The sequence below is a fragment of the Galeopterus variegatus genome, unplaced genomic scaffold (genome assembly GCF_000696425.1).
Source record: "Galeopterus variegatus unplaced genomic scaffold, G_variegatus-3.0.2 Scaffold571, whole genome shotgun sequence".
NCBI lineage: Eukaryota > Metazoa > Chordata > Mammalia > Dermoptera > Cynocephalidae > Galeopterus > Galeopterus variegatus.
Genome location: NW_007726682.1, coordinates 297,908 through 323,803, shown reverse-complemented (window position 1 = coordinate 323,803; position 25,896 = coordinate 297,908). Strand labels below are relative to the sequence as shown.

Sequence of the window (25,896 nt, the reverse complement as noted above, 5' to 3'; positions counted from 1 at the left end):
GGGGTTTTTTGGGGGTTTTTTTTTTTTTTTTTTTTTTTTTTTTTAGCTATACTTTGCTTTATGCAGCATGGGTCAGCCTGATAAGTGAAGTGTGAGTGGTACTTGTGCAGAGTCTCAGAGGCAGTAGAGTGTTGTGGTTAAGAACTCAGACTCTGGAGCCAGACCTCTGGATTCACAGCTGGCTCTACCTCCTACTAACAGGGACCTTGTGAAGTCACTTCACACCCTGTGCTTCAGTGTCCTCGTGATGAATGGAGAATGGCAAGAGCACTGCCTAGTGACCTGGTAAGCTTGTCAGGACAACTAAGTAAGGCAGTGTTTGCTGAACAAGTAAAACAGTGCCTGGCTACATAGAAAGTGTTACCAAAAAACTTATTAAAGAATGAATAATAAACATACATTCTAGTCCAACTCTGTAAAATTGTTTCTATTTTCAAGGGTCTCAGATTGAATCTTTTCCTAAAACGAGGAAATGTTTTGTAAAGTGAATAATTATTTCTGATATTATGCATTGTAAATTTGAGTGTTCATATATTGAATTTGGGTAAAGTGATAGGTATTATACAATTCGTTATATTTTGTTTCTTAATATATGAATGTTAAAATTTTTAAAAGGGGGTTATGACTAAACTTTTTTTAGCACTTTAATGTATCTGAGGCACTATTTCTTTGGGGTTTATATTTATCAACTAGTTTAATCTCCCTGTTAACTGTCTGCATCAATTCCTATTATATTTCCCATTTTATAGTGAGGAATCTAGGTATAGAGAAGTTAATTGGCTTGCCCAAATTCACACACCTAATCTGTGGTGGCTGCTAGATTCTTTATTTCTAGCTAGGGTTCATGTGGTAACTCCCTATTCTGGCAGGTTCTCAGGCAGAAGCTGCATGACTACTTGTTGGGGGCTAGAAAATAAGGGTTGTTATAAGAGGAGTCTCAAGCATTTAACTGGGTGTACCTTCAGGGCCTTGGCTGTAGGTGACAACCTGACTTGTTAACTGGAGCACAGATGAGATTAATCAATCCATACTGCTTAGCTCACAGGATCCACAGGAGACTGAAGAATAGACTTGAGCAGAAATCAAGGAGGCAGTTTGAGAGGCCCAGGCACTCAGGAGGGCCTCTGCCAAACCCACTGCTACTGTGGCCCCCAGGCCTGGCACTGGGATAATGTCCAACAGCCCCTCCACGTGCCTCGCTGCCTCCAGACTCAGAGCTCTGGCAGGAGCATCTGACTGGCCATGCCTAGGCCATGTGACCCACCCCTAATGCTTCCTTCTACCTGGAGTGCCTCGCTCCTTCCAAAAAATCCGAAGAGTTTTGATGTGATAGGCATCCAAAATGACAAATGTCCTCTCCTATGGGGGCTTCAACTAGGTGCTTCCCACGTTCCCTCCTGGCCCCAGGATTTTGTGATTGTATTCTTTACAAGGATTTGGGCTATCTGCCTTTGGTATGTTCCTATAGCACCTGGAGCGAAGCTCTATACCAATTAGGCTTACAGTAAATGTTTTTCACAGAGTGTAATGAGTACGTTAGCCTTTGGCACAAAAGAAACTAAGGATGCACACTTATTTATAGAATCTAGCTTTTTGATTCAGAACAGACTGTTTCAGCTGCTGAGCTCCTTTTGTTTATCAGGAAAACAGTTGATATTTATCATTCCTCTTAGCAAAAGGAGGAAGAAAAAGCATTGAAACATTTAAATGTTTCTGTGTATATATTTAAATACTTAGTGGTTCTATTGCAATGAGTTAGTTGCATAGGGCTGTTAGAACAAAGCTCATTTTAGGTCATCAGCTACCCTCTTCTCTCCACATACCTAATTTCAGCCAGTATGACTATCATTCCTATTTTCTCCTCATTCATCGTCCCTCATCCCCTGTCCCCAAGTCAGTTCTAAGTACTGTTGGCTTTTCAGTGTTAGGGGTCCTCTCCATAACACCTGTCCTCCCGCACTTATCCCCAGCCCGTGCCACCCCACCTTGCCTACTTGGTCTTCTCAGCAAACTGCTTTCATCCCCCACCCCCACCCTCACCCTGTGCTTCTTAAAGGCACAGTAACAGCTTATTAATATAGGAGAGCAGATGGGTCCGGCCCGGTGGCGCACTGCTACAGTGCGCCGCTTGGGAGCGTGGTGGCGCTCCCGCCGAGGGTTCGGATCCCACATACAGACCGGTTCCCGCTCACTGGCTGAGCGAGGTGTGGGAGCAACACTGAGGGTTGTGATCCCGTTGCCGGTCCCGGTCCGGTACGGGCACGACACTGAGGGTTGCGATCCGTTGCCGGACACGAAAAAAGACAAAAAGGAAAAAAAAAAATATAGGAGAGCAGTTAAGTGGGCTCTGGGGTCAGGCTCAGATCCCAGCTCTGTCACTTAGCGTCTGTGCTAGTGAGGGGTGTATCCAGATGTAATTAACAAAACCAACAGAGTAGTTGTGTGTTTGTTTTGTCCTCCACTACAGGAAGTCTGGCGAGAGGCAGCAGTCCGAGGCCCATGTGGCAGCTGTCACTCCTCCTGGCATTGGGGCCAGGCACTTTCTCTTTCTGCTCAGTCATTCTCGTGGGTGGCTTTTGTCCTCATGCTTGTCACCTCCTGGCTGCGCCTCCCCCAGCTTTGAAGGGGCAGAGCTGAGGGCAAAGTGAAAGCTAGCTGAGAAAACCCACCTCCTGACGGGCTCTCAGGGAGGCCTCGCCCAGCGACCTGCGACATGTCACTGTCCAGAGTGGGGGCATGCGCCCACGCTGAGTCTTCAGCTAAGCACACTGCACTGTTCTTTGCGCTTGAGATCTTTGCATACCCGTCCCATCCCTCATTGAGCATGCAAGAGCTGCTTATTACTTCACTTTTTAATACGATGTATCTTTGTTAGGGCAGGTTTTCAGAGTACACCAACTAACGTATTTACTGGACCTTCTCTGTAAATACCATTTACGGTTCTGGAATTCTTTCCTCTCCCACCACTTCACTTTACCTTTATCGTGATATCCAGCTTGTCACCCCCTCTGTGGCTCCTTGTTTCTCAGCCCTTGCCCTCCCTCCCTGCTTGACCATCCATTGACCCTGAGAATTCCATCTGTCATTCTCCTGTGCTCCAGGGCTGGCTACGGACCATCACGGTGCTGTCCACACCATGGTCTGTGAGGGGACCCTAATGTGAGCATTCTGTTCCCTTCAGGGTGAGGTTTTTGATATTTAAACCTTTTCTCTTCTTTTTAAAAACTCCTACCCCTATTCTTTTGCTCCCAGCAACCATCTCATTCCATCTTTATGGAGAAAACTGTGGCCGGGAAGCACAGCCCCTGATGGTCTCTCCTCTTCATCTTAAGGAACCTGCCTGCTTAAGAGCAGGCCTTCTAGCAGGGACCCATTTGTCCCAGGGGCTGGCTCTGTCTGGTCTTCTGGGACCTGATCTATGTCCTGATCTTTGCCCTGCCTGCTTGCCCCTGTCATGCTAGAGAGATGCTCAGGTTGCCTCCCTGAAAAAGCGAGCGTGTGGGTAAATAGCCTCTCACGCCGGGCCCTGCTCCACGTGTCCTTTCCTTCACCCTCATCATCCGCTCTTCACTCTTCTGGCCCCTGGGGCCTGGTGACCTCCTCCTGCTGGCCCAAACTACACTCACACAGCCTGGTCACCTGATTGCCACATCCAGTGGCTTCTGGGCCTCCCTTGCTTCTGACCCTTTTGTCCCCTTCCTGAGGCCCTCTCTGTTGTGACACTCCACTGCACCTGGTCCCCCAAGAGTTCCCCTCAGTTTCCTTTCCTGGTCCTTTTCCTCTCCCTTCCCTGTCAGCAGAGATGTTTCCTAAGGCTCCAGCCCAGCTGCTTCCTCTCTGAATACTATTCTGGGGTGATGTGATCTCTTCCAGTGACTTCAACTCTTTCCTTAAATGTATGTCTTATGTTAGATCTTTTTCTTGAGGTCCCAGATCGTCTCTAATTGTCTCTAGTAAATCACCACATGATACCTCAAACTCACTATCTTCTATACCAACTCATTAATAACAGCTTTCTCCCCCATTCTCCCTTTATTGTGAAAAGATTGCTGCCTCTCTCAAACATGTGCACATGCACATGCATACACAAGGGCCTTCTGTACCATAAGTTCACTCCCAGGTGTGCAGGCCAGAGACTTTGGGGACTTTGTTCAGTCCCTATGCCTCACCAGCACCCCCACCCTTCCATGGGTGGCCTGTCTGCTGATTCCAACTCAGACACATTTCTTGGTTCTGTCTCATGGCTCTGAAGCCCCTGTATTCTTCTGTCCTCCTCATCTTCCTAGGGGGGGGTTCATTTGAAGATTGTGATTCCAACTCAGACACATTTCTTGGTTCTGTCTCATGGCTCTGAAGCCCCTGTATTCTTCTATCCTCCTCATCTTCCTAGGGGGGGTTCATTTGAAGATTGCCCTCCCCAGGCAGGCAGTGTACCAGCTCTGAGGAGACAAAGTCATGATTTCTGCCTTTGAGAGTTTCTCATGGTGGGCCGAGCTAGGGTAGAGAGGGTGACGACAGTCACACTGATATATAGTTATGGTGGTGAGAACTTCAGGGGCACCAAGGAGGCAGAACCTGAGGGGAAGAGAGAGATGGAACAACTTAGAATTCAGACTCTCAGTGACGTGGCCCCAGCCCATGCCTGCCCTCCAGGCTGATCTCCCTCTTCCTGCCTATGCCCTGGACCACTTGCCATTGCCAAGTCCAAGCACACCCTTTCGTGCCTCCATGTCTGTTCATGCTGCTTCTCTTCCTGGAATGCCATTCCATGCCATAGCTGTGCTGTTGTCAACTTCAGTAAAGTGGAGTAATAGTAGTACCTACTTCACAGAATTGTTATTAGGTAAATAAGATAATACGTCTCAGGTGCTAGGAATAACACCTCCCCTCCCCCCATGTGTGCCCTCAATTATGGCAGTAACCATTGTGTTTCTCATTAATTTGGGCCATTTAGTGAATTAAGTATGAGATATAAGATTATTTGGGCTAAGTGAAGTTAGAAATTTAGTATGGTATGCTTTAAATGGGGTATTTTATTTTTTATGATAACATAAGCTTCCACTGTCTTAATTTTTTTTCTTATTTTTACAATGGCTACACAAGTAGGGAACAAAATTAGGGTGTTGCCAGGGGAGGATTTCTGCTTGTTTTTAACCACAGTTCCCTCCCCTGTCACCCAGAAGCCCCAAGCTCTGGTTATTGCTGTCCCCAGGCCACTGCTTGATTGGGCTCAGAGTTGGAAGACCTCGTTAGGAGGGCATCCTGAGCAAAGGCCCCTCTGCGAAGGCTGTAGTATTTGGCTTTGTCAAAAATTCTGAGTTTCACAGAAATAATCTCCTCTTGCCAAGTCTGCTCGTGCCGTGAAGGTGCTGAAAGAGTGTATCCGTCTGAAGCCCGACGATGCCACCATCCCTCTCCTTGCTGCCAAGCTGTGTATGGGCTCCCTTCACTGGGTGAGTAGGGCTGTGGCCCTCTGCTCCTCAGCAGAGGACTCCAGGGCAGGGCCGCCAGCATTTTTCATGTCAAGGCACAGAGAAAAAATAACAGTAATTCATCAGCTACACAAAGATAAGGCTGTTTAGAACCCTGGGCCCCAGGCCTGGCCCTTGGCCTCCTCAAGCCTCACCCACCTCACAGACCGAGGGGAACCCATATGTTACCGGGATACTCTGGGTTTTTCTTTTTCATGGGAATGTGCATCAGAAGTAGCAATGATGAGATAGAATTGGAATTCATACTCAGACACATCCTGCTTTATGTGAGTCTTGTCGGACTGAGAAGGTATGTCACTGAATTATTCATCCTTGGCTGAGCCTGAGTTTTTCTCTAAAGCAAAGAGTTACCCTCTCGTTTAGCTCATGTGTAAATCTAACTGTCTTCATTCTCCTTCCTTTACATATGCTTTCTTCTTCAAACATTCTCCATCAAATTTGAATCTGGTGATAGCCTGATCTATAAGTTCTAGAACCTCAAAAATATGTCATTTGAGTAGAAAATAGAAAGCTCAGACTAATTGCCGAGGTGGTGGTATAGATAATTACCACATACAATGCAGTTTTGTTTTTTTTTCCTTTTTGTCTTTTTTCGTGACTGGTAACGGGATCGCAACCCTCAGTGTCGCACCCGTACTGCGACCGGCAACGGGATCGCAACCCTCGGTGTCGCGCCCGCACCGCGCTCAACCAGTGAGTGGACCGGTCTCTATATGGGATCCGAACCCTCGGTGGGAGGGTCACCACACTCCCAAGCACCGCACTCTACCGAGTATGCCACCGGGCCTGCCCACAATGCAGTTTTAATTTCTTTTCTTTAACTTTATATCAAGATTAGTGATCAGAAGTTGCTCGGAAGACTGACTCTTTGCTCACTCAGGCTTTTCACCATTATGGTCCTTGCTGCTTGTTACTTTCCATGTATCTCTCCCGGCAGGAGAAAAGTAAGCCTTGTGAAGAAAGTGTTCTACTTCTGTTCAATTTTGCTTCGGAAAATGTAAAAGAAAAAAGACATTTTGAAAGAGTAGGCTTTCACCTAAAACACACAGCTGTGGCGGTGTGGTGTGGTTTGTAGGCTTTGACAGTTTGGGGCTGCAAGCCGAGGGGACAGTGCAGGAAGGCTCTGGGAGTGGGTGGAACAGGAATGAACCTTGGGTTTGGAGCAGGCCAGTGTCCAGCAGTGACTCTGCTGCCCTCCTTCCAGCTATGGCCGTATTTATTACTGTAACTTATACATCTCTAAACGCCTAAAATAAACCTCTTTTTTTAAAAAGATGGGAGTGATGAATCTTTTCTGTATATTTTTTCTTACATTTTTATTATTAAAATTTCCAAAACCCACAAAGGTCAAGAGTATAATGAACTCTCATGTCTGTCACCCAGCTTCAATAACATCAACATTTGCCATACTCTCAAGGGACAAATCTTATTATTTTTGCCCCTGAAGAATTGTGTAAGACATCTTTTGGTGGGTGTAGTTTACAGGTGCACATTTTCTTGTTGAAATCTGTCGGCGTGAGGTCCATGTGTTGTGTATTGTGAAATAAATAGATGGAGTTGAAATTTGCAGCAGTTTGTGACAAAGAGAATCCAAGTCTAAATGGATTCTTTAGGTCATGGGGGTAAAAAAGAAGGCCCCAAACACAAAACATTCCAAGAACTTTATTCTTTACAAATATATTTAATTCAACTTCTGAATACCTAGCACAACCTCATTACAAAACCAATCAGTAAAAAATAAAGATGAAAAAGCTAGAACCCCACCAAGTATGAAAGTGACTTTGGAAAGGAAGGCAAATAAGCAGTAAGGAAAATTTTAAAGAAAAAAGACAAGGTGGGAATCCTGAGGACTGTTAGAGAGGCTCAATAAAGAAAACAATCACCAAAGTGGAATTGGAAGACTTGGGAGTTATTTTCAAAGTGACTCATCAGAATTCCATTCTCGGCAGCAGATGCTTATGGGAACTCATGTTAGAAATTCTGCAGGTTATTGTTTTTAACTTGTCTCATTTTTCAGTTGGAAGAGGCTGAAAAGTTTGCCAAAACTGTCGTTGATGTGGGAGAAAAAACGTCAGAGTTCAAGGCCAAAGGCTACTTAGCTCTGGGGCTCACGTACAGTCTGCAGGCCACTGACGGTGAGAGAATTCCCGTTCCCCCGGAGTTGTTGAGCCACAGGACTGGGATTCCCACAGTTCCCTTCTGTCTTAGAAGGGTGCTGCTATCCTCTGCTTGGGCTGGTAGGAGAATGAGAGGGAAGGGAGGAAGGCCCTGTGCCAGGGCTTCGGGTCCATATTCACAGGTACATCGTGTTGGTAGTGTGCCAGGCACCTAGCTGGCAGCATGGCATCTGCCACCAAGTGCAGGATGATTCACCCAACCCAGCCTTTTGCCTGCCCCCACCCCAGCACTTGGCCTGGGCTGTACCATTGTGAAGGGATATTGGATCTTACGCCCAGGAATGTAGAAGAATTCAGGGCCAAACACTTCCAGGAAGCTTCCCTTGACTGGTCAGGAACTGCCCCTTCTCCACTCACACATTTTAATTCACAGATATGTACACGTGTGTGTGGCAGCTCACCAAATATTTATGGCTCTTGATACAGTGATTTATACATTTTGGATGTACTTAGAGTTTTGGTGGATGGGCTTCCATCTAAAAAAAATCTCAAATTCTGTTTTATATACTTAATGAAGTTTTCAATGATGTGTTTGCAGAAAGTATAAATTGTTTTCCTGAATTATTACTATTTCTCTTTTAACATTTTATTGTTAAATATAACATGAATACAAAAAAATCTGTAAAACAAATGTACAACTTAATGAATTAGTATAAGACAAAATATCCTTGTAACCACCACTCTGCTCAGGAGATAGAACCTTGCCAGCCACCTGGGGAGCCCTCCATGTGCCCCCTCCCAATTACAAGCCCTCCTTCCCCTTTAAGAGAAAATGCTATCCTGACTTTTATAGTACTTACTTCCCTTATTTAAAAGTTTTTTTTTTTTTTTTTAATATTTTTGCTATAGTTTATTTTACAAATTATCCCAAACCCTTTTTTCATTCTTTCTGCTTTAAAATATCAAAGACCCTGGGAAAGTTTTGCATACCAGTTACTTTTTAGAAATGGGTTTTTTGCTATTTTCCTATATACATATGATGTATTGGCAATACCAGCACTTTGCTTTTCAGAGAAGAGCAAATTTAATGCCCTAGATTTAGCCATGTAAATTCTTGGTTCCAAGCCTACCTAATTCGCCCTGTAACTTTGGGAGAGTCACTTGACCCTGTTGAGCCACGTCTTGCATTCATGATTCAGTTGGGTCACCTCCGAAAGCTCAGTCACTGTTCTAAGTTAGCCATGGGCTGCAGCACATCCGGCCCTCTGGGCAGCCTTCCCCTGCTGTCAGTCTGAAGTCAGGCTGGAAGCTGCCATGCTGGAGCCGCTAGGTGAGTGCCTCCTACAGTTCCAACCATAAACAGGTTCCTCCAGGACTTTCTCTCTTTCATTCCTAGACAGGCTCCAAGGGAACCATTTCTCACAGGATGAGTGTTGGCTCACAGCCAGGTGGCCTCACACTTTTGAGCCGATTTTCCAATATCAATGTTGGGTTTGCCTGCTCCATCCCTTGTATATACATCAAGGTATTAAAAGGTCTGGCCATTGCCCTGTGTGAATTCAACTGGCCTTTGATGGCATCAAACTAGTGCCCTGGGCCCAGGACCATAGCTTCTAGGTCAGGAGGAACTCTCTGAAGGCCTTCTAATCCAGCACCATTGGTGGCTGAATCCCTTCTTTGCCATCCTGTAGAGCCAATCTTTACCCATGAATTACATGCCTACACCTGGGAAGACAGATGTGCTTCTTCTGGAGTTCCCAACTGGTCTTCTGAAATAGCCCCATATGCCTGGGGGTGCCAAGAGTGACCGTCCAACTCACATTTTCCCCTTGACATTGTTCCACAGTCATGGCCAATGGGTGCAAATGCCCGGGGGTAGGACTGGGCTTCATTTCCTTTCTTCTACAGTGCCTGGTACAGCACTGGGCACAGATGCACTCAGAAATTGTTGCTTTTAATCCAGTTGATTGTTTCATTGTTGTGATGGGTTTTGCATTTGTCAAAAACTCCCTGATCTCCCATGGCACTGACTAATTGAACCCTTTTCTTAGCTTCTTTGCGAGGGATGCAGGAGGTCCTACAGAGAAAGGCGCTTCTTGCATTTCAGAGGTGAGTGGGAGTTCATCTTTTCACTCGGCTGTACATAATGACACCAAAGTATGATAAGTATAAAAAGAAGAGATATTTATAAAGATTATGTAAACAGTGTTTCACCCCAGGAGTCTTTCATCTTACCCAGCATAGAGTATCAGAACTTGCTGCATCACTTGTTGCTGTGTAAATCTGCATTCCTGATCTGTTTGTCCATCTGGGTTTATTTTATTCATTCCTAATAAAGTGATTTCAGCTCAAAAAAGATAGATACTCTGTATGTCTTGGGTTATGATTCCTTTATTAAAGACATTTGTCATCATCCAGAAAAGAGATCCGTCTTTTTTAGCTTTTTTTTAACATGTCAAGCTGTAGTTTTTATATTAAGAAATGAAAAGACCAGATTTTTAGGAGGTCTCCAAATACTAATACTAATTCTAATACTGCTAAGACAGGCCAGAAAGCCCCACATCCCCCTACCCCACCCTGCTCCATAACGCTTTGTGCTTGTCTCCATCATTGCACCTTTCATGAAATTAGGAGAATGCCATATAATTATAAAACGCTTGAGTGTCCCAGTGCTCTTTCACATCTCTTATTTAATTAGCTCCTTACCGCACACCAATAAGGTAGCCAGGAGAAGTGGTATGTCTGTTGCAGGTAAGGGACTGAGATGCAGGAGTTAAAGGATTTGCCAGTCACGTAGATATTGAAGTTAGTATAGAATCAAGGTCTCCTGACGCTAAGCCAGTTTTTCTTGTACATACTGTCTACAGTGCCCTAATTTTATTCTCGTTACAGGTATAATAAATCACTACAATGAAATCATTGCCTGAAAATATAGCCCCAAGATATGAAATCTAGAATTGGTATTGATCCTGTCACCTTAAATATATCTAAGTTACATTGATTTCTTGGAAGTGTATTAGAAACTTAGCTGCTTATGTGAAAATTTCATGAGAGCCTCCCGATACCTGCTAACCTTTGTTAGATTCTTTCATTAGAACTGGGGTTGCTCAGATTTGTTATGGTATCCCCGTGCCTTTTTTATAAAATCATTGTCACTGGTTTCAGTTAGTCTGAAACTCTTTCATCTCATGTCTTTCTACTTCTTAAGCAGGCTTGCTGAGAGCTTCCTCACTTTTCCAGTCTCAGTCTGGTTAATGACAAAAAGTACCAATTGACAGCTGCAAACAGATCTCCTGTCTCTGTGCTAAGCTTTTGTTGATGTTCTTCAGCACAGGGTGTGGAAAGCATTTTCATTTCAAATGATTTGGAGTTTTAAATTCTCCAGTCCTAGTTTGTGAAACCCACACATGGATGCTTAAGAACGTGGTCGTTACATCTGTTTCACTTTTCTTAAATCAGCACATCTTACTGGCTCTCTAAAAACAGCTGTGGTGGTGGTCTGCCTTGAGCTGCCAGTATAACTTCATGTTATATAACAGCTATTCCATTGGCCTGAATTCTTTTTTGCTTAGGTTTTAATTCAAAGAGGTTTTTTAAATATTAGTTCATCTGGCAATAAAGAGTAATAAAATCCCACTAACCTAACTGATTACATTGTGGAAAGCTAACCTAAATTAGTATTTGTGTAAAATATAGAATGTTTTTCAAAGAAATAAAACTATTTTATTTCAAGTACACATTAATGAGGACTATACTAGTGAATTGTAGTCCTAACAAAAATCTTCAAGGGAAAGATTTTTAATAAATAAGAGTGATTAGTATTACTTCTTAAATGTAAATGGATAATTTAAAACCACTTGGATGAGAAGTACTTTTTCTGTGTTTTAAATATTCTCCTCTACAATTCTGTTTGTACTATTGCTTTGCATTTTTTGTCTAAAAAGAAAACCGTGTAATTCAAAAAGTGATGGGGTTACAGATATAACATGTGAAAATTAACTCTTAATTGTGACCAAAGCCAGAATTCAAAAAGATTTGCTCTCTAATAGATTCAAAAAGGTGATTTTTGAAGACATTCAAGTGTGTGCCTGTATCTTACTGTTGAACTGTCAGCTGTTCTTACACTCATAAGCTTAACCCAAGCAGCTGAACCAATTCATTTGCCCTGTACAAAAGTCTAGTGAAGAAAAACATAATGTTGTTTGCAGACCTTTCTGAAGATGCTGAATTGATCTGAGTTTCTGCTTCTGTGGGTTCTCACCTCCTACTGAGAAAAGCAATTCTGAAAATAGTTGAGGGCGCATTTCAGTGCATTGACCCACGGCATGCAGAGAGCCTGGGCTGCTCTAGGAGGAAGATGTGGCAGGGTGTCGCTTGTGTTTGCCACTCAGTGTGGCACAGGTACACAATCTCACTTTATTTTCCCCTCTCCCTCCTAGCTCAAGTGTAAGTGTGGTATGTTTTGTGTATGTAGGATGACCAGCCATCCCAATTTGTTAGGGATTGAGTGGTTTCCTGGAACATGGGACTTTCAGTGCTAAAACTAGGAAAGCCTTGGGTAAACCAGGACAAGTTGGTCACCTTATATGTGTAACTAAAGGGAGGTTCCTGAATAATAGATTTAACCCAGTTTCCACATTTTTTTCTTAACTTGATACACTAATTCCATGTCCAGTATAATCAGGACTGAAGTGGACTTCAAAGAGAACTGGCTAATAAACAAGGCAGCAGGGTGATAATTATATAAAGACCAGGCCTTGGGATCACACGTGCTCAGAATCACACGTCCTCCATTCCACTTCTGGCTGTATCTCTTTTGTTGGGTGTTCTTGGACAAGATGCTTAATAGTAGATACTTCATAAATTGCAGTTCTTATTGTTACAAGGTATGTGCCTTATGGACCAGGGTCAAAATGAGCAGCCCTCTCTATGTTCTTGGTTCAGCCCTAGAGGATGTTGGTACTGGGGTCTAGAAGAGCACTGGGGTAACCTCCCAGCATTCTGGGTTCTATCCAGGCAGTCTGGGAGGCCCATCGCCTGCTCTCCAGTATCAGCCCAGTGTGCCTCTCTCTGTGCACTGCTCCTAGGATCACTTTGGGTGTCCCCCTCTGGAGGAACTCCTCAAGGAAAGGCACTTGTGTGGTTCATCTCCAGGCTCCCCAGAGGCTGGCATAGGGCGTGGCATCACAGTAGATACTGCGTAATGTGGATGGATGGACGGGCAGTGTCTTCCTCATGGAAGAGAAATTGGATTAATGGATGTAGAGGTGCTTTAACAAGGGAAGGGCTTTGTGAGCATCTCTGCAGTAACGTTTTTAGGTCTCTGGTTTCTCTTAGCAGCCTAGTCATGTGCTCACTGCATGGGAATGGAGTTTATGGGGTTGCTTTAGATTCATGTGCAGAGTTCAGAGTATTAAAGTTCTTAGGAGCACTGACGTCCTTCCTCTCACCTGCATTGCTTGATGATCTGTCAAGCAAGTTGCCTGTGGGCATACCAAAGTGGCCTTGTCACAGGAAGCTTAGCTGCTGAAGTTGTTCTGCACAACTGAAGCAAATTTTCTAGAGTCTGCATGAGAACAACACCATGCAGTTTTCCTTGTTTGGTTTAACAATCTCCTATTTCCCTTTTTGTTTTTCATAGGCATAAAGTGGTCTGTTTAATTCATTAGCCAAATTATCAAAATAAGGATTTTAATATGTGCATGTTTAAGTTGTGCCTTGGAAATTTGGCAGTTGGGTATTCACTATTAGCCACATCAGAAATTCTTCAGATGTTGCCCTAATGCACTTCAGAAATGCCAAGATCTCCAGCACTTCTGGCTTCTTTTGCAGTTCTGTGGTTAACAGTTAACAATCATGGGACAAGGCCAGGGTGGGACCTTCAGTCAGAACTGTCTTTATGCACACCCTCAATTTGCCAGATTTTCACTTGGTTGGTGTTGCGTGGAGGCACTTTATTTGTGAAAAACGTGACTGGACTGAGAAAATTATAGCTCTTAGAAATTCTTTTTAAGCATTGTGGAAACCTGGCTTTATTATTTTTGAAAGAAGATGGTATAAAATAAATAATTCCAAATAATTCAAAGTCTCTTCATACTTAATTTTGTATTCATTTTCCCTGAATAATTGGGAGAGACAGAAACCATGACATTCCAATCTCATTTTTTATGAACACCAAAGAAGAAAATGCTTTGATGTACAAGTTCATAGAAAACCGACACTTGTAAAATAATAAAAGCTGGAGCATACTGAGTAGGCCTCTGGTAGAAACAAGACATTTAAAAGGATAACACAGGCAAATACTCAGCCTTAGCCACTTAAACTAAGGTGAGAAAAATCCTAAAGCTGTGTCTTGAGGCCAGGTTTCTAGTAAAGGTTCCCCAGGAATGGGAGTTTAGGTGTTGTGTTCTTAAGATTAATAAAGGTCAGAGACTAACCTCTGCTTCACCCCAGTCCTGTACACAAGCTACCACATTTGCCCAGACAAAGCCACATATTAGTGGACTTAGCATAATGTCTGGATGGTGAACACTTAGGAGATTCTTTAGCTCCTTTCCCCACACAGACAGACAATTTAATTAAAAGGCCTTACTTATTACTTTAGAAAGCCATCCTCGGCACGTTTTGCTACAGTTGTGTGGAATTGGTTTGCATGGATTTGGATAATGATTTGGTTTTCTTTTTTTATCTTCAATTTGTTTTCTGCTGGTAGAAGATCCACCTTTAATTACAGAATGTTGACAGAACATCATGGAGGTGTGTTTACTATCTGGGTCCCACTGTTTGTAATTAGTCTGCTCCATGGTGCCTTTTAAAGAAAGTAAAAGTTTGTTTTTCTCTTCCCACCAGACTGTTAAACACAGAATTATGTCTTGTACATAGTCACATTGAGTTGTTTATACTGAAATACAATTCACTTTCACATAAAAGCAAAAAAGACCATATTTGCAATCAATTAGGAGGCCAGTACAGCCTCTTCCCATCCAGTGTCAAAGGCCAGTTAATAAAACTGAGCCTAATGTCTTACCACAGAGTCTTACACATCACAGTTAATATGAACTAAACTAGGAAACTGTATGGAGTTTAGTAGAAGCTTCAAAAGACTGAATAAGTGTCTTTCTTTTCCCCCTATATTTTATCAAAAACCAAAACCTCATTTTATGAACAAAGCTGGGCCTTTGATTTTCGTGTGGTTTCTCTGAAAGCCAGAAATTTGGATGAAGTAGCATTAAGGCAAAGCCAAACCTAACCGAAGCAGCCATCACCTTGCCAAGTACACACATGGCTTCACCGTGTCCCAGCATGACATATGGGCTCCTCCTGCTCAGCCAAGGGAAGCATCTGCTGGGGAGGTCAGACCTCAGGGCCTGTGGATTCTTCATCTCTAGGCCCCTCCTCAAAGCCTAGGTGCACTGGCTGCCATTTTAGATGCTAGGTAGGCAAAACACAGAAACATACACCTGTATTACACCTACTCGCAGTGGTAAGAGGACAAATGCTTTACATTTGATAGTGGACAAAGAAGAAGAGTGAAACATTAAGTAGTTAAAGTAAATAAATATGTGGCCTTGGTATAAAAATGCAAATGTTGAGACTTGTTTAGTAGGGAAAGTAAAAATGGCCTCTCCCATGTACTAATAGCCATGAATACTTTTTCAGGGCCCACAGCCTGTCACCTACAGATCACCAAGCAGCTTTCTACCTGGCTCTGCAGCTTGCCATCTCCAGACAGGTAAGTTTCTCTAACGTTCCCTAAACTTGGTGCACTCTCTATCTCAATAGGATTCCTTCAGCTTTCCAGTTGGATGCACTTCCTTCATTCACTCGAGGCTGAGTTGGAACCAGGGACTGTTATTGGAGGACATCAAATCCTCACAGTGAAGACCCTGGTGTTTTGGTCAGTTTGAGTATTAGCTGTGAAAACACAGGAGTTCCAGGCTCTGCTTTTGAAGATGAAATCCACAAATCTGGGGAGCCCGAGCTGGGGTCAGATGGCAACATGGAATGTGGCACATGCATGTACGCTGAGCCCCAGAGTCATCAGAGCACTCTGTTCCTTGCTAGCAGGAACAGGCTGGCAGAAGCCAGTGCTGTGCTGCATGGTGAGGATTTAGTCACTCGTTAGGCCCTGGTTGTCATAACGGTGTCAGTGGTTGACAGAAAGATGCCAACAGGCATAGACCAGAGATACTAGGTCCTTTAAAATACATAGAAGATACAAACAATTATGCACAGTGGCTATTGGAAACAGGAGACTCAATAGTATTCTCCTAGCTGGAGGGGCAAGCTTCGCTGGGCTTCATCTTCCCTAGAAGCTGCCTTTGCCATTGTCATACCCTCTTGTCCCCTTCCAGTTGTTCTGGAGACTTGGGCCAATTGCCTGCCTACCCACCAGGTGCAAAACACTGGTGGTAACCCCAGCACATTCCTGAGTGCTGACTGGGAGGGTGAATCAAAGGTCAGCTCCCCAGACATACCACTCCCCTGGCAGACCTAGGCTGAGATATGTGTCTGCTCACCAGGTGCAAAACACTGGTGGTAACCCCAGCACATTCCTGAGTGCTGACTGGGAGGGTGACTGGTCAGCTCCCCAGACATACCACTCCCCTGGCAGACCTAGGCTGAGATATGTGTCTGCTTTCCGGCTCGCTTGGGAATGGTGTTGAGAAGTAGCTCCCACTGGCACTGGGGACTGAAGATACCTCCCTGATAAAGGTCCTGTCACCTGGCATGGTTTGGCTCACAGCTGCTGCTACAACAGGTGGGGGCGGGTGATTGGCCATCCGGTCTCTCCTCTTCATTGGGAGCATCTCTCACCTCCTCCATGGAGCCTCCTTCCTGTAGCTTCCTGTGCTTCCCTTCCTCTTGTTCAGCCGTCTTGTTCAGTATCTGTCTTTTTCACTGGAGTTTAGGTTCCCTGAGGCAGGAACCTACATCTGTCACTGTCAGTGCTTTCCCTGACACCTGGAGCACTGCCTGACATGTATTCAGCACTCAGTAATACTCTTTGGATGAAGGAACAAGCTTTGAATTCCTTCAAGTCAGCTTTCCCTTAAGGACATCATTTTGAACCCTGTATCAGTTTGTCCCTGATTGCTGTGGTCATCCCTGCAAATCCACACCATGGGTACATCCGGCCTTTCCCCCATGATGCCAGGCTGAGTGCTGTCCACTGGGTAGGTTGTCACCTGGGGTGTAGATAAGTAGATGGAGCTTTGTGGGCACAGCAGCAACCTTTGTAGTCACCAAGCATGAGAACGCCAGAGCTCTCTCTGGGGAGTGTTTGCCGCTGCTCTCTTATCTTTAGAGCCAATGCCTTGTGACCAGGAGGAGAGGATGGAGAGGAAACAGAAGATCTAGAGGCACTCTTGTCTCAGTCACTCAGTAGCTGGGTGATCTTGCTCAAATCATTCACCTCTCTGGTCATCAGCTTCCTCCCTGTAAATGGATTGGGCCAGATGATCTCCCTTCCATCTGCAATAGCCATGATTTTATGGTTCGAAAGCAGAAAGCCTCCATAGCCAGCACTTATAACCTAAATGCATCAAGAATGGTAGGTCACAGAGGAACACTAATAGGTTTGGGAAAGAGAAGTCGTGGCTTCCTACTGAGGTGTGAGATTACTGAGCTTTGGGAAGAAGCAGGAGAGCTGAGAATAGGAGAGCTGCACAGGACCGGAGTTGGAGGCAGGACAGGAAGGAGTCCTGCTGTGGTTGTTTAAGAATCCTTCAGTCTTGAGCTCTATTTTGAAATTCAGCTTCAGGTTCTAATTCTCCCTCATTACTGTTAAACCTGCATGGAATCTAGGGTGTTCAGATATCAATTATGTATGCATTTATCAAAACTTGTGCTTGGATGGTTTTGAAGAAAGTCTTGAACAGCTGTTGCATTTAAAGGTTAAGGTTGTATCTGGTCCTACTTGAATTTGGTTACATCTGCTTTGTACGTGGCATTGCAATTTGTTTTTTTGATCAAGTTATTTTGGGTTGTCATTTGGAAAGGTGTGGGGGTTTTGTTGGTTTGTTTGCATATTTTCTTGATGTCTAATGGAGATCCAGTATAAAGGAACCTGAAAAGAATCACAGGCATCTGATCATTTGGAAACCTCTGTTAAAGGATTTATAACTTATTAAGCACTTTAATTTCAGTAATACTTTAAAAAATGAGAACAGTTCAGCTAAGGCAGTTTAATTCCACTAAAAACCTCTGGCAATTTGTATTTGTCTCCATTTACAGTGAAATCATCTTGGGCATAATCAAAAGTAGATCAGTTTTATGGAAAGAATGAGAAAGTGTTTATTTAGAGAGAAATAAAAGCTTTGGTATTGGCAATTGTACAGGGAAACAGGGTCTGTCATATCACTTCATCAGTCAAACTGTCACTTGAAGAGGGCATCTGTTTTCATGTTTGTAGCTAATGTCCTGGGGCTGCCGTAAAGACTTGGTTTAAAATGTGAATGTGGCACAGTGTGAAACAACTTGATATTTACAGAGAGTCAGATACTGAAATGATGGCTTCTTTCGTTTGTGTGTGCATGTGTGTGTTTAAAAATTCTTTTTGGTTTTGTTTTAAACCAGATACCAGAGGCTCTGGGATATGTTCGCCAAGCTCTCCAACTTCAAGGTGATGATGTCAACTCTCTGCACCTCCTTGCCCTCTTATTGTCAGCACAGAAGCATTACCATGATGCTCTGAACATCATCGACATGGCCCTGAGTGAATATCCCGAAAATTTTATGTAAGTTATGCTGAGCTTTTGTTTTTTCTTACCCTGAAGTTATTAAATTTACTTCTTCACCCGTCTTTCTCTCCAATCTGTCTAATTTGAGTTCTTCATGGATATCCTGAGGGTAAATAATATGAAACCCCTTTATTCTTTTTTCCTATATTTAAAAACAAACTTAGTCTATCATCTTTTTTTTTTGTCTTTTTCCGTGTCCGGCAACGGATCGCAACCCTCAGTGTCGCCCCCGGACCGGACCGGGGACCGGCAACGGGATCGCAACCCTCGGTGTTACTCCCGCTCCTCGCTCAGCCAGTGAGTGGGAACCGGTCTGTATGTGGGATCCGAACCCTCGGCGGGAGCGCCACCGCGCTTCCCAAGCGGCACACTATAGCAGTGCGCCACCGGGCCGGCCCCTTAGTCTATCATCTTTATTTAGTTAAAGTACTTTATCCATTCTTGCCCAATTTGTGTATTTGGAGCACATGAGATGATTTATGATGGATTCTGGATGAAATTTTTATTGAAATAGCTATATATTTTAAAATGTACATTAGAAAAATATAATACGTATTAAAGGGTGATTTTATGGAAATTGTTGCTTAGAAGATGACTAAGGATTTTTTAAATGAATTGTTCTAAAGTCAGTTCAAAGAAAAATATTAACACTAATACAGATATACAGGTTGAGTATCCCTTATCCAAAATGCTTGGGATCAGAAGTATTTTGGATTTTGGATTGTTGGATTAGGGATGCTCAACTTGTACTTGGATATGGCAAAAGTTATGTTAAACAAACTCCAGTGACTGAAATTTGGGAAACTTTACTTTATAGCTTATTTGTCCTGAGTTACCAATGGCTTCCACCAGCTCTGGATGATGATTCTATTTTAGGCAATTTTGATCAAGATACCTTAGCTCTTTGTGCCTTAGTTTTATTTTCTAGGAAATGGAATTTCTTAAATGAATCAATCAATATTTGTACATGACCTAAGAATTGTCATTATAAACTGTCATGTGCTTGAATAACTACTTATCTTCACATCTTTCCTGTGAGTCATTGAATTCATGCCTGTTGGTTAGGCTTTGTTGAGAAGGACATTGTCTTTTGGGCTACTGGGTTACCATTTTATCCTCAGTGGTGGTAGCTTAGTAACCAGTACACAATGGCCAGAAATAGTAAACACTCCTGCACACTGGAAGGTTCTAACTGTCTGTGTCATTGCAGGGTTAGTAACGGTGCAGGGGCAGCTTGGGGTGAGGCAGAAGGGGAGGAATATAGAAGGTGGCCAGGGCTGGCTTTCTTTACTTTCAAAAATAAGTGCAGTTCCAAACTTTAAGTGGGTCAGCTTTGGCTTTACTTCTCTGCCTCATCACCTTGTTGTGTTTTTAATCAGTACTTTTCAGCAGCTCTCCTTGGAAAATTGGTTCACTCATTTCCATTACAAACATTTCTTTGTCTTCAAGTGAAAAGGGTACTTCTCTTCTCCCCATCCAGAGAATTCTTGTTATAATCCAGGAAACCTCTGACTAGAGGTTTCTTTTGTAGGTTCAGCTATTTATGCAGAGTGAATTAAAGAGCTTGGCTGTAGTGTTTTACTTCTTGCAGATCTCACACTTGCTCTTTGAACACAGAGTGTATTTCTGCATTTTATCCCAAGCTGTTTAGCCCTTGGAACCTTAACATTTTTAAAAAGATTTGGACCTTTACCCATCAGGAAAGTACAACCTGATACAATCTAATTCAGTTTCTCTTGTCAATATTTATAAAGCACCATTCCCTGCTTCCCACCCCCCCCAACATCTAATTCAGTTTCTCTTGTCAATATTTATAAAGCACCATTCCCTGCTTCCCACCCCCCCCCAACCACACACACACACACACACTCACACACCTTTGTTAAATTTTATGTGGTTCCTGCTTCCATAGTCCAGAGTGTTATCAAGAGGAAGCTTATTAAACTAATAGCCACACCACACAGTCAGCAGTAAACAGTGGTGGCTAATATGTAATGCCTTCAAGTGACAGCAGCTGACAGCTTTTTGAAGAAGTAGAAGTAAGGAACAGTGGTAGAGAGATTTGAGGAATGCAAGCCTGTTATTATAATGTTAAGCCGTAAGCTCAAACAAGCAAAGCATATGGCAGCAGGTCTGAGAGTAGCCCATGACTTGTTTGCTTTTTAAATATTTATATATCTTCCTTTGTGGTGGGAAACTTCTTCCCAAAAATACTTTATTAAAAGTTAGGGCCAGGTGTAGTCAGTGGATCCCATGGTTTCTTCCCAACCTGGGTAAAACATTTCAATACCAACCTAAACAATGTTAAATGGACACTTGTCTCCGCTGCTGTGTAGTAGAATCTGTTTGCAACAAGTTGTCTCCAGCAGAACGGTAGACTTTCTGATCTGGTAGTGGAGCACATAGCTGATGTTTAGTCAGGACTTGCTAGATGGAGGTGAAAACCTTCCCACTGATAGGGTCAAAATTCCATCCACCTATCGAACAGTTACTGGATAAGACAGCTAAAGGCTCCTGCAGGAGCATCTGGTCTCTCTGCATTATCTATCCTTACTGTCACCATGAAATGATAAGAGTTGGTGTTTAAATACTTTGAATAAGCTTAACAAGGACCAAAAAGTTCTTAGCCAACAGGTACCATCTCAGCCATTTTGTCACTGCAAGCAGCACTGAGATTAAACAATAGATTCAACAATTGGGAAGAACTTCCTAACTGAAGGGACTGTGAGAACCAGGAATCAATAAGCTCACTACTCTGGAGAAGCAACAATTTTTGGAGGTATTATAGGGTTAGTTCTGCACGGAAGGAAAGGAATGAAGAAGAATCTTTTGTAGTGGTTAAGAGCGTAGTCTTAGAGTTGGACAAATCTGATTTAGGACTCCAAATCCTCCACTTTTAAGTTGTGTGACCTCAAGTAAGTCACTAAATCTCTGAGTCTCATTTTCTCATTTGCAAAATGTGAATAATAAAATATCCATCTCAAAGGCTTGTTGTAAGAATTGATTTAGCTTGTGCATTTAAGGCATTTGTACATGGTAATAATTGGTAGGAATTCATATTACTACTACTACTACTACTACAGTTTTCAACTGTGAAGTTTTAGAATCCTTTAAAACTGTTAATATTAAATATTGAGTAGAAGCAAAAAAAAAATTTATTAAATATATTTAAAATAATAATACAACTAGGGCCGGCCCCGTGGCTCACTCGGGAGAGTGTGGTGCTGGTAGCACCGAGGCCGCGGGTTCGGGTCCTATGTAGGGATGGCTGGTGCGCTCACTGGCTGAGCATGGTGCCGACAACACCTTGCCAGGGGTTGCAATCCCCTTACCGGTCAATAATAATAATAGAACTAATATATGTATACCTATATCTTAGTTTAAGAAAAAGAACATTAGTATTGCCTATGAATGTCCTGTGTATATTTACTTATATATGTACATATTTACTTATGTATTTCCTGTGTATATGAATTTCCTGTGCAGTATCACCTATGAATTTCCTCCCTATCCTATTCACTTGCCTCTCATCTGACAGGTTAATCACCATCCTGAATTCTATATTGATCACTCTCTCATATTTCTATACCACGTATGTTTGTACTCCTAAATAATAAAAGTTTTTAGTTTTCATGTTGAGAAAGGAAAATGGCCTAGAGCAATCTAAGCCATTTGAGATCTGCTAAAGTTATCAGGCCCAGAGAGGCATGACCATAGGACTCAGTCACATCCCCCTCCCCCATGTCCAAGGTAATTGCTAAAAGGCATGTTTTTAGTAGAAAAGCTGCTGCAACTGTGAGGTATAAATTACCCAAATGTTATTACAAGTTGTACAATATGACCCTCATGTGTTCTTTGTTGCAAAATTTCTGGAATTTATGAAGCAAAGAACAATGTATAGCAAATGTTATTTTAGTGAACCAATGTAAGTTCCTGGCAAGCAACTTCAGATCTGCCCCTCAACTTCTCCCTTCCTTCCTTTAAAAGTCAGTTTGTATGGGGACTGGCTGGTTAGCTCACTTGGTTAGAGTGTGGTGTTGATAACAGCAAGGCCAAGGGTTCAGATCCCTGTTGCTTCCCAGCCAGCTGCCAAACAACAACAACAAATCAGTTCGTAACTGCTACCAAACTAAGCACATATTTGGGGCAACCAGAGTCTGTGTCTCCCAGGCTGCAGTCCTCAAATTTGGCCCAAATGAACTGTCTTATATTGTTTGCCTCAGTTACTTCTTTTAGGTCTGACAGTGTTTTAAAACTTTTTTTAAAAAATGGAATCATACTAAGTATATTCTTTTTTTTTTTTTTTTCCTTTTTGTCTTTTTTCGTGACCGGCAACGGGATCGCAACCCTCAGTGTCGCGCCCGTACCGCGACCGGCAACGGGATCCCAACCCTCGGTGTTGCGCCTGCACCGCGCTCAACCAGTGAGCGGACCGGTCTCTATATGGGATCCGAACCCTCGGTGGGTGCGCCACCGCACTCCCAAGCGCTGCACTCTACCGAGTGCGCCACCGGGCCANACCCTCGGTGGGAGCGCCACCGCACTCCCAAGCGCTGCACTCTACCGAGTGCGCCACCGGGCCAGTCCATACTAAGTATATTCTTATACTATTTGCTTTTATTGCTTAACATTATGTTTTTGAGGTTCATCCTTATTGCACAACAGTGCAATTCATTCATTTATACTAATGAATAGTGTTTATTGTATAAATATACTAAGATTTTTTTAATCCAGTCTACTGTAAATAGATGTATGGGTTATTTTCAGTTGTTGGCTGTTATGAGCAATGCTGCTGTAAATGTTCTTGTACAGGTCTCCTGGTGTACACGTTCAAGGATTTCTTGAGGTATACACCTAGGAGTGAAATAGTTAGGTTGTAGGATATGTGTATCTTCATCTTCACCAAATAATTCCAAACTGTTTTCCAAATTAGTTGTGGCAATTAACACTCCCACCAGTAGTGCCCTAGAGTTCCTTTGGCTCTGTACAACCATACTTGGTGTTGCCAGGCTTCTTATTTTTGGCAATATGGTTGCAGGTTAATGATATCACATTGTGAGTTTAAGTTGCATGTTCCTCATTACTAGTGAGGCTGAATATGTTTTCATTTGTTTATTGTCATTTAGCTTTTCTCTTTTGTGATGTGTATGTAGAAGTCTTTCCTCTTTTCTAATTGGGTTGGCTTTTTCTTACTAATTTGTAAGATTTCTTTATATATTTTGGTTACAACTCCTTTTGTTGGTTATATGTGTTGCAAAATCTTCTCCCAAGCTGTGGCTTGTTTGTTTTTGCTTTCTTTTAACAGTGTCTTTTGACGAACAGAAGTTCTTAAAGTAGTTAAACGTATCAGATGTTTCTTTTAGGGACAGTACTTTCTGTGTCTAGCTCAAGAAACCTTTCCTTTCCCCCATGATCATGAAGATAGTCTGCCAAATTATCTTCTAAAAGCTCTCTTGTGTTATGTTTCACACTTAAATCTGCAAGTCCCATCAGAATTGATTGTTGTATGTGTGACGTGAGGGAGCCAATGTAATTTTTTCCCATATGGATAGCCATTTGTCCTAGCATCACATATTGAAAAGATTATTTTCCCTGTAGCTCCACATTGTCACCTTTGTCATAAATCAAATGTCCATATGTGTTTCTAAGCTTTCTATTTAGTCCCATTGGTCACTGTGCCCATTCCTGTGAGATTGCCACTACTTCGTCATTCTTACAGCTTTATTATACGTGAGGTGAGACCCTTCCTGTCTCTTGTTCTTCAGTAGTGCCATGGCTATTCTAGGGCCTTTAAGCTTTTATATAAATTTTAAAATCAGCTTGTCAAGTTCCATACACACACAAAAAATCTCTGAGACCTTGATTAGAATTACATTTAATCTAATAGCTCAGTTTGGGTAGAATCATATATTTATGACAATGGGTTTACTAATCCATGGCCATTATATCTCTCTATTTAGGCCTTTAAAAATATTTTTATTAAGTTTTACAATTTTCTTTATAAAAATTTTGCCTAGTTTTTACTAGATTTATTCCTAGTTACCCCAAAAAATTTTCATGCTTTTGTATACACTATCTGTATGTAGAATATCTTTTATCAAATTTACTACTTACTTGTTGCTAGGGTATAGAAAGGCAACTGATATTTGTACATTCTTCTTGACCTGGCTAAATTCTTATTAATTCTAATAAATTCTATATCAATTAGTTTGGAATTTCTATGTAGACAATGACTTTTACCTGAAATAATTAAAATTTGATTTCTTTATCTCTAATCCTGCAGCTTTTTAAAACTTGCCTTATTGTACTAATTAGGACCTTTAGCACAGTTGAGTAAAATTCTTTCAGTGTTTTACCATTAAGAATTATGTTTGATACAGGTCTGTTTCTAGATGCTATTTAAAAGATTAAGGAAGTTTCCTTCTTCCAGGTTTACCAAGAGTTGTTTATTTTTAATTATGAATTGATATTGAATTTTATCAAATGCTTTTTCTGTATCTGTCGAGATGATTATATGACTTTGCTCCTTTAATCTGTGAATGTTTTATTAATTGATATTTTTAAATGTTAAAGTAATCTTGTATTCTTGGAATAAGCCCAAATTGATCATGGTGGAATTCACCCATAAATCCAAGTGAGGCTGGTCCTTTTTCTATGAAAAGATTTCTGATTCAAAGGGATGATTATAGGATATTCAGGTTTTCTACTTCTTATTTTATTAAGCTGTATATAATATATAAGCTGTAATATATATATTATATTTTAGGATTTGTCCATCTCATCTAAATTTTAAATTTTATTGTCATAAAGTTGTTCATAATGATAATCTGTCGTCACATAGCATATGTGGTTAAGTCTTCTTTTTCAATTCTAATAGTATTTAATGCACCTTCTTTTCTTTTTCTTAAACAGTCTTGTCAGATATTTGTCTGTTACGTTGATTTCCAAAGAACCAGTAGCTTTTTTATCATCTCAATTGTATGTTTTCTCTTTCATGAATTTCTGCTCTTACTATTTCCTGTCTTCTGTTTTGAGTTTGTTATGTTTTATTTTATTTTCTTTCTCACTCTTTTAAATTGGATATTCATTAATTTGTTGCCTTTCTATTTTCTGATATAAGCATTTCAGATTAGAAATCTCCCTCTGGTACTGGTTTAGCTGTAAACCACGAGTTTTGATATGTGAAACTTTTATTATTGTTTTGTTCTAAATATGTTTAAGTTTTTGTATTCTTTATTGACCCATTAGTTGTTTTAGAACTGTGTTTTATAATTATCAAATATATAAATTTTTCAACTAACTTTTGTTATGGGCTTTTAACTTCATTGAATTGTGTTCAGAGACTGTAATTTATATAAATTTGAAATTTGTTGAACTTGTTTTATAGCCTAGCATGTGGTCACTTCTTGTAAATATTCCATGTGTGCTTGCTTGAAAAGAATTTCTGTATTTGTTGGGTAAAATTTTATATATTCCAGGGCCGGCCCGGTGGCGCACTGGATAAGTGCGCCACTTGGGAGGCGCGGCAGCGCTCCCGCCCGAGGG

The 25,896-nt window shown here is 42.0% G+C and overlaps 1 protein-coding gene across 1 annotated transcript in view; it reads left to right on the top strand.

Annotated features, from left to right (window-relative positions):
- Positions 1-25,896, top strand: part of TTC7B (tetratricopeptide repeat domain 7B) — a 252,642-nt gene that overhangs the window by 135,587 nt on the left and 91,159 nt on the right. Inside the window, exons 10-14 of the mRNA XM_008570126.1 lie at positions 5,337-5,453; positions 7,510-7,627; positions 9,661-9,718; positions 15,269-15,341; positions 18,188-18,348. Coding sequence (XP_008568348.1) covers positions 5,337-5,453; positions 7,510-7,627; positions 9,661-9,718; positions 15,269-15,341; positions 18,188-18,348 — 527 coding nt within the window. The remainder of the gene's footprint in view (positions 1-5,336; positions 5,454-7,509; positions 7,628-9,660; positions 9,719-15,268; positions 15,342-18,187; positions 18,349-25,896) is intronic.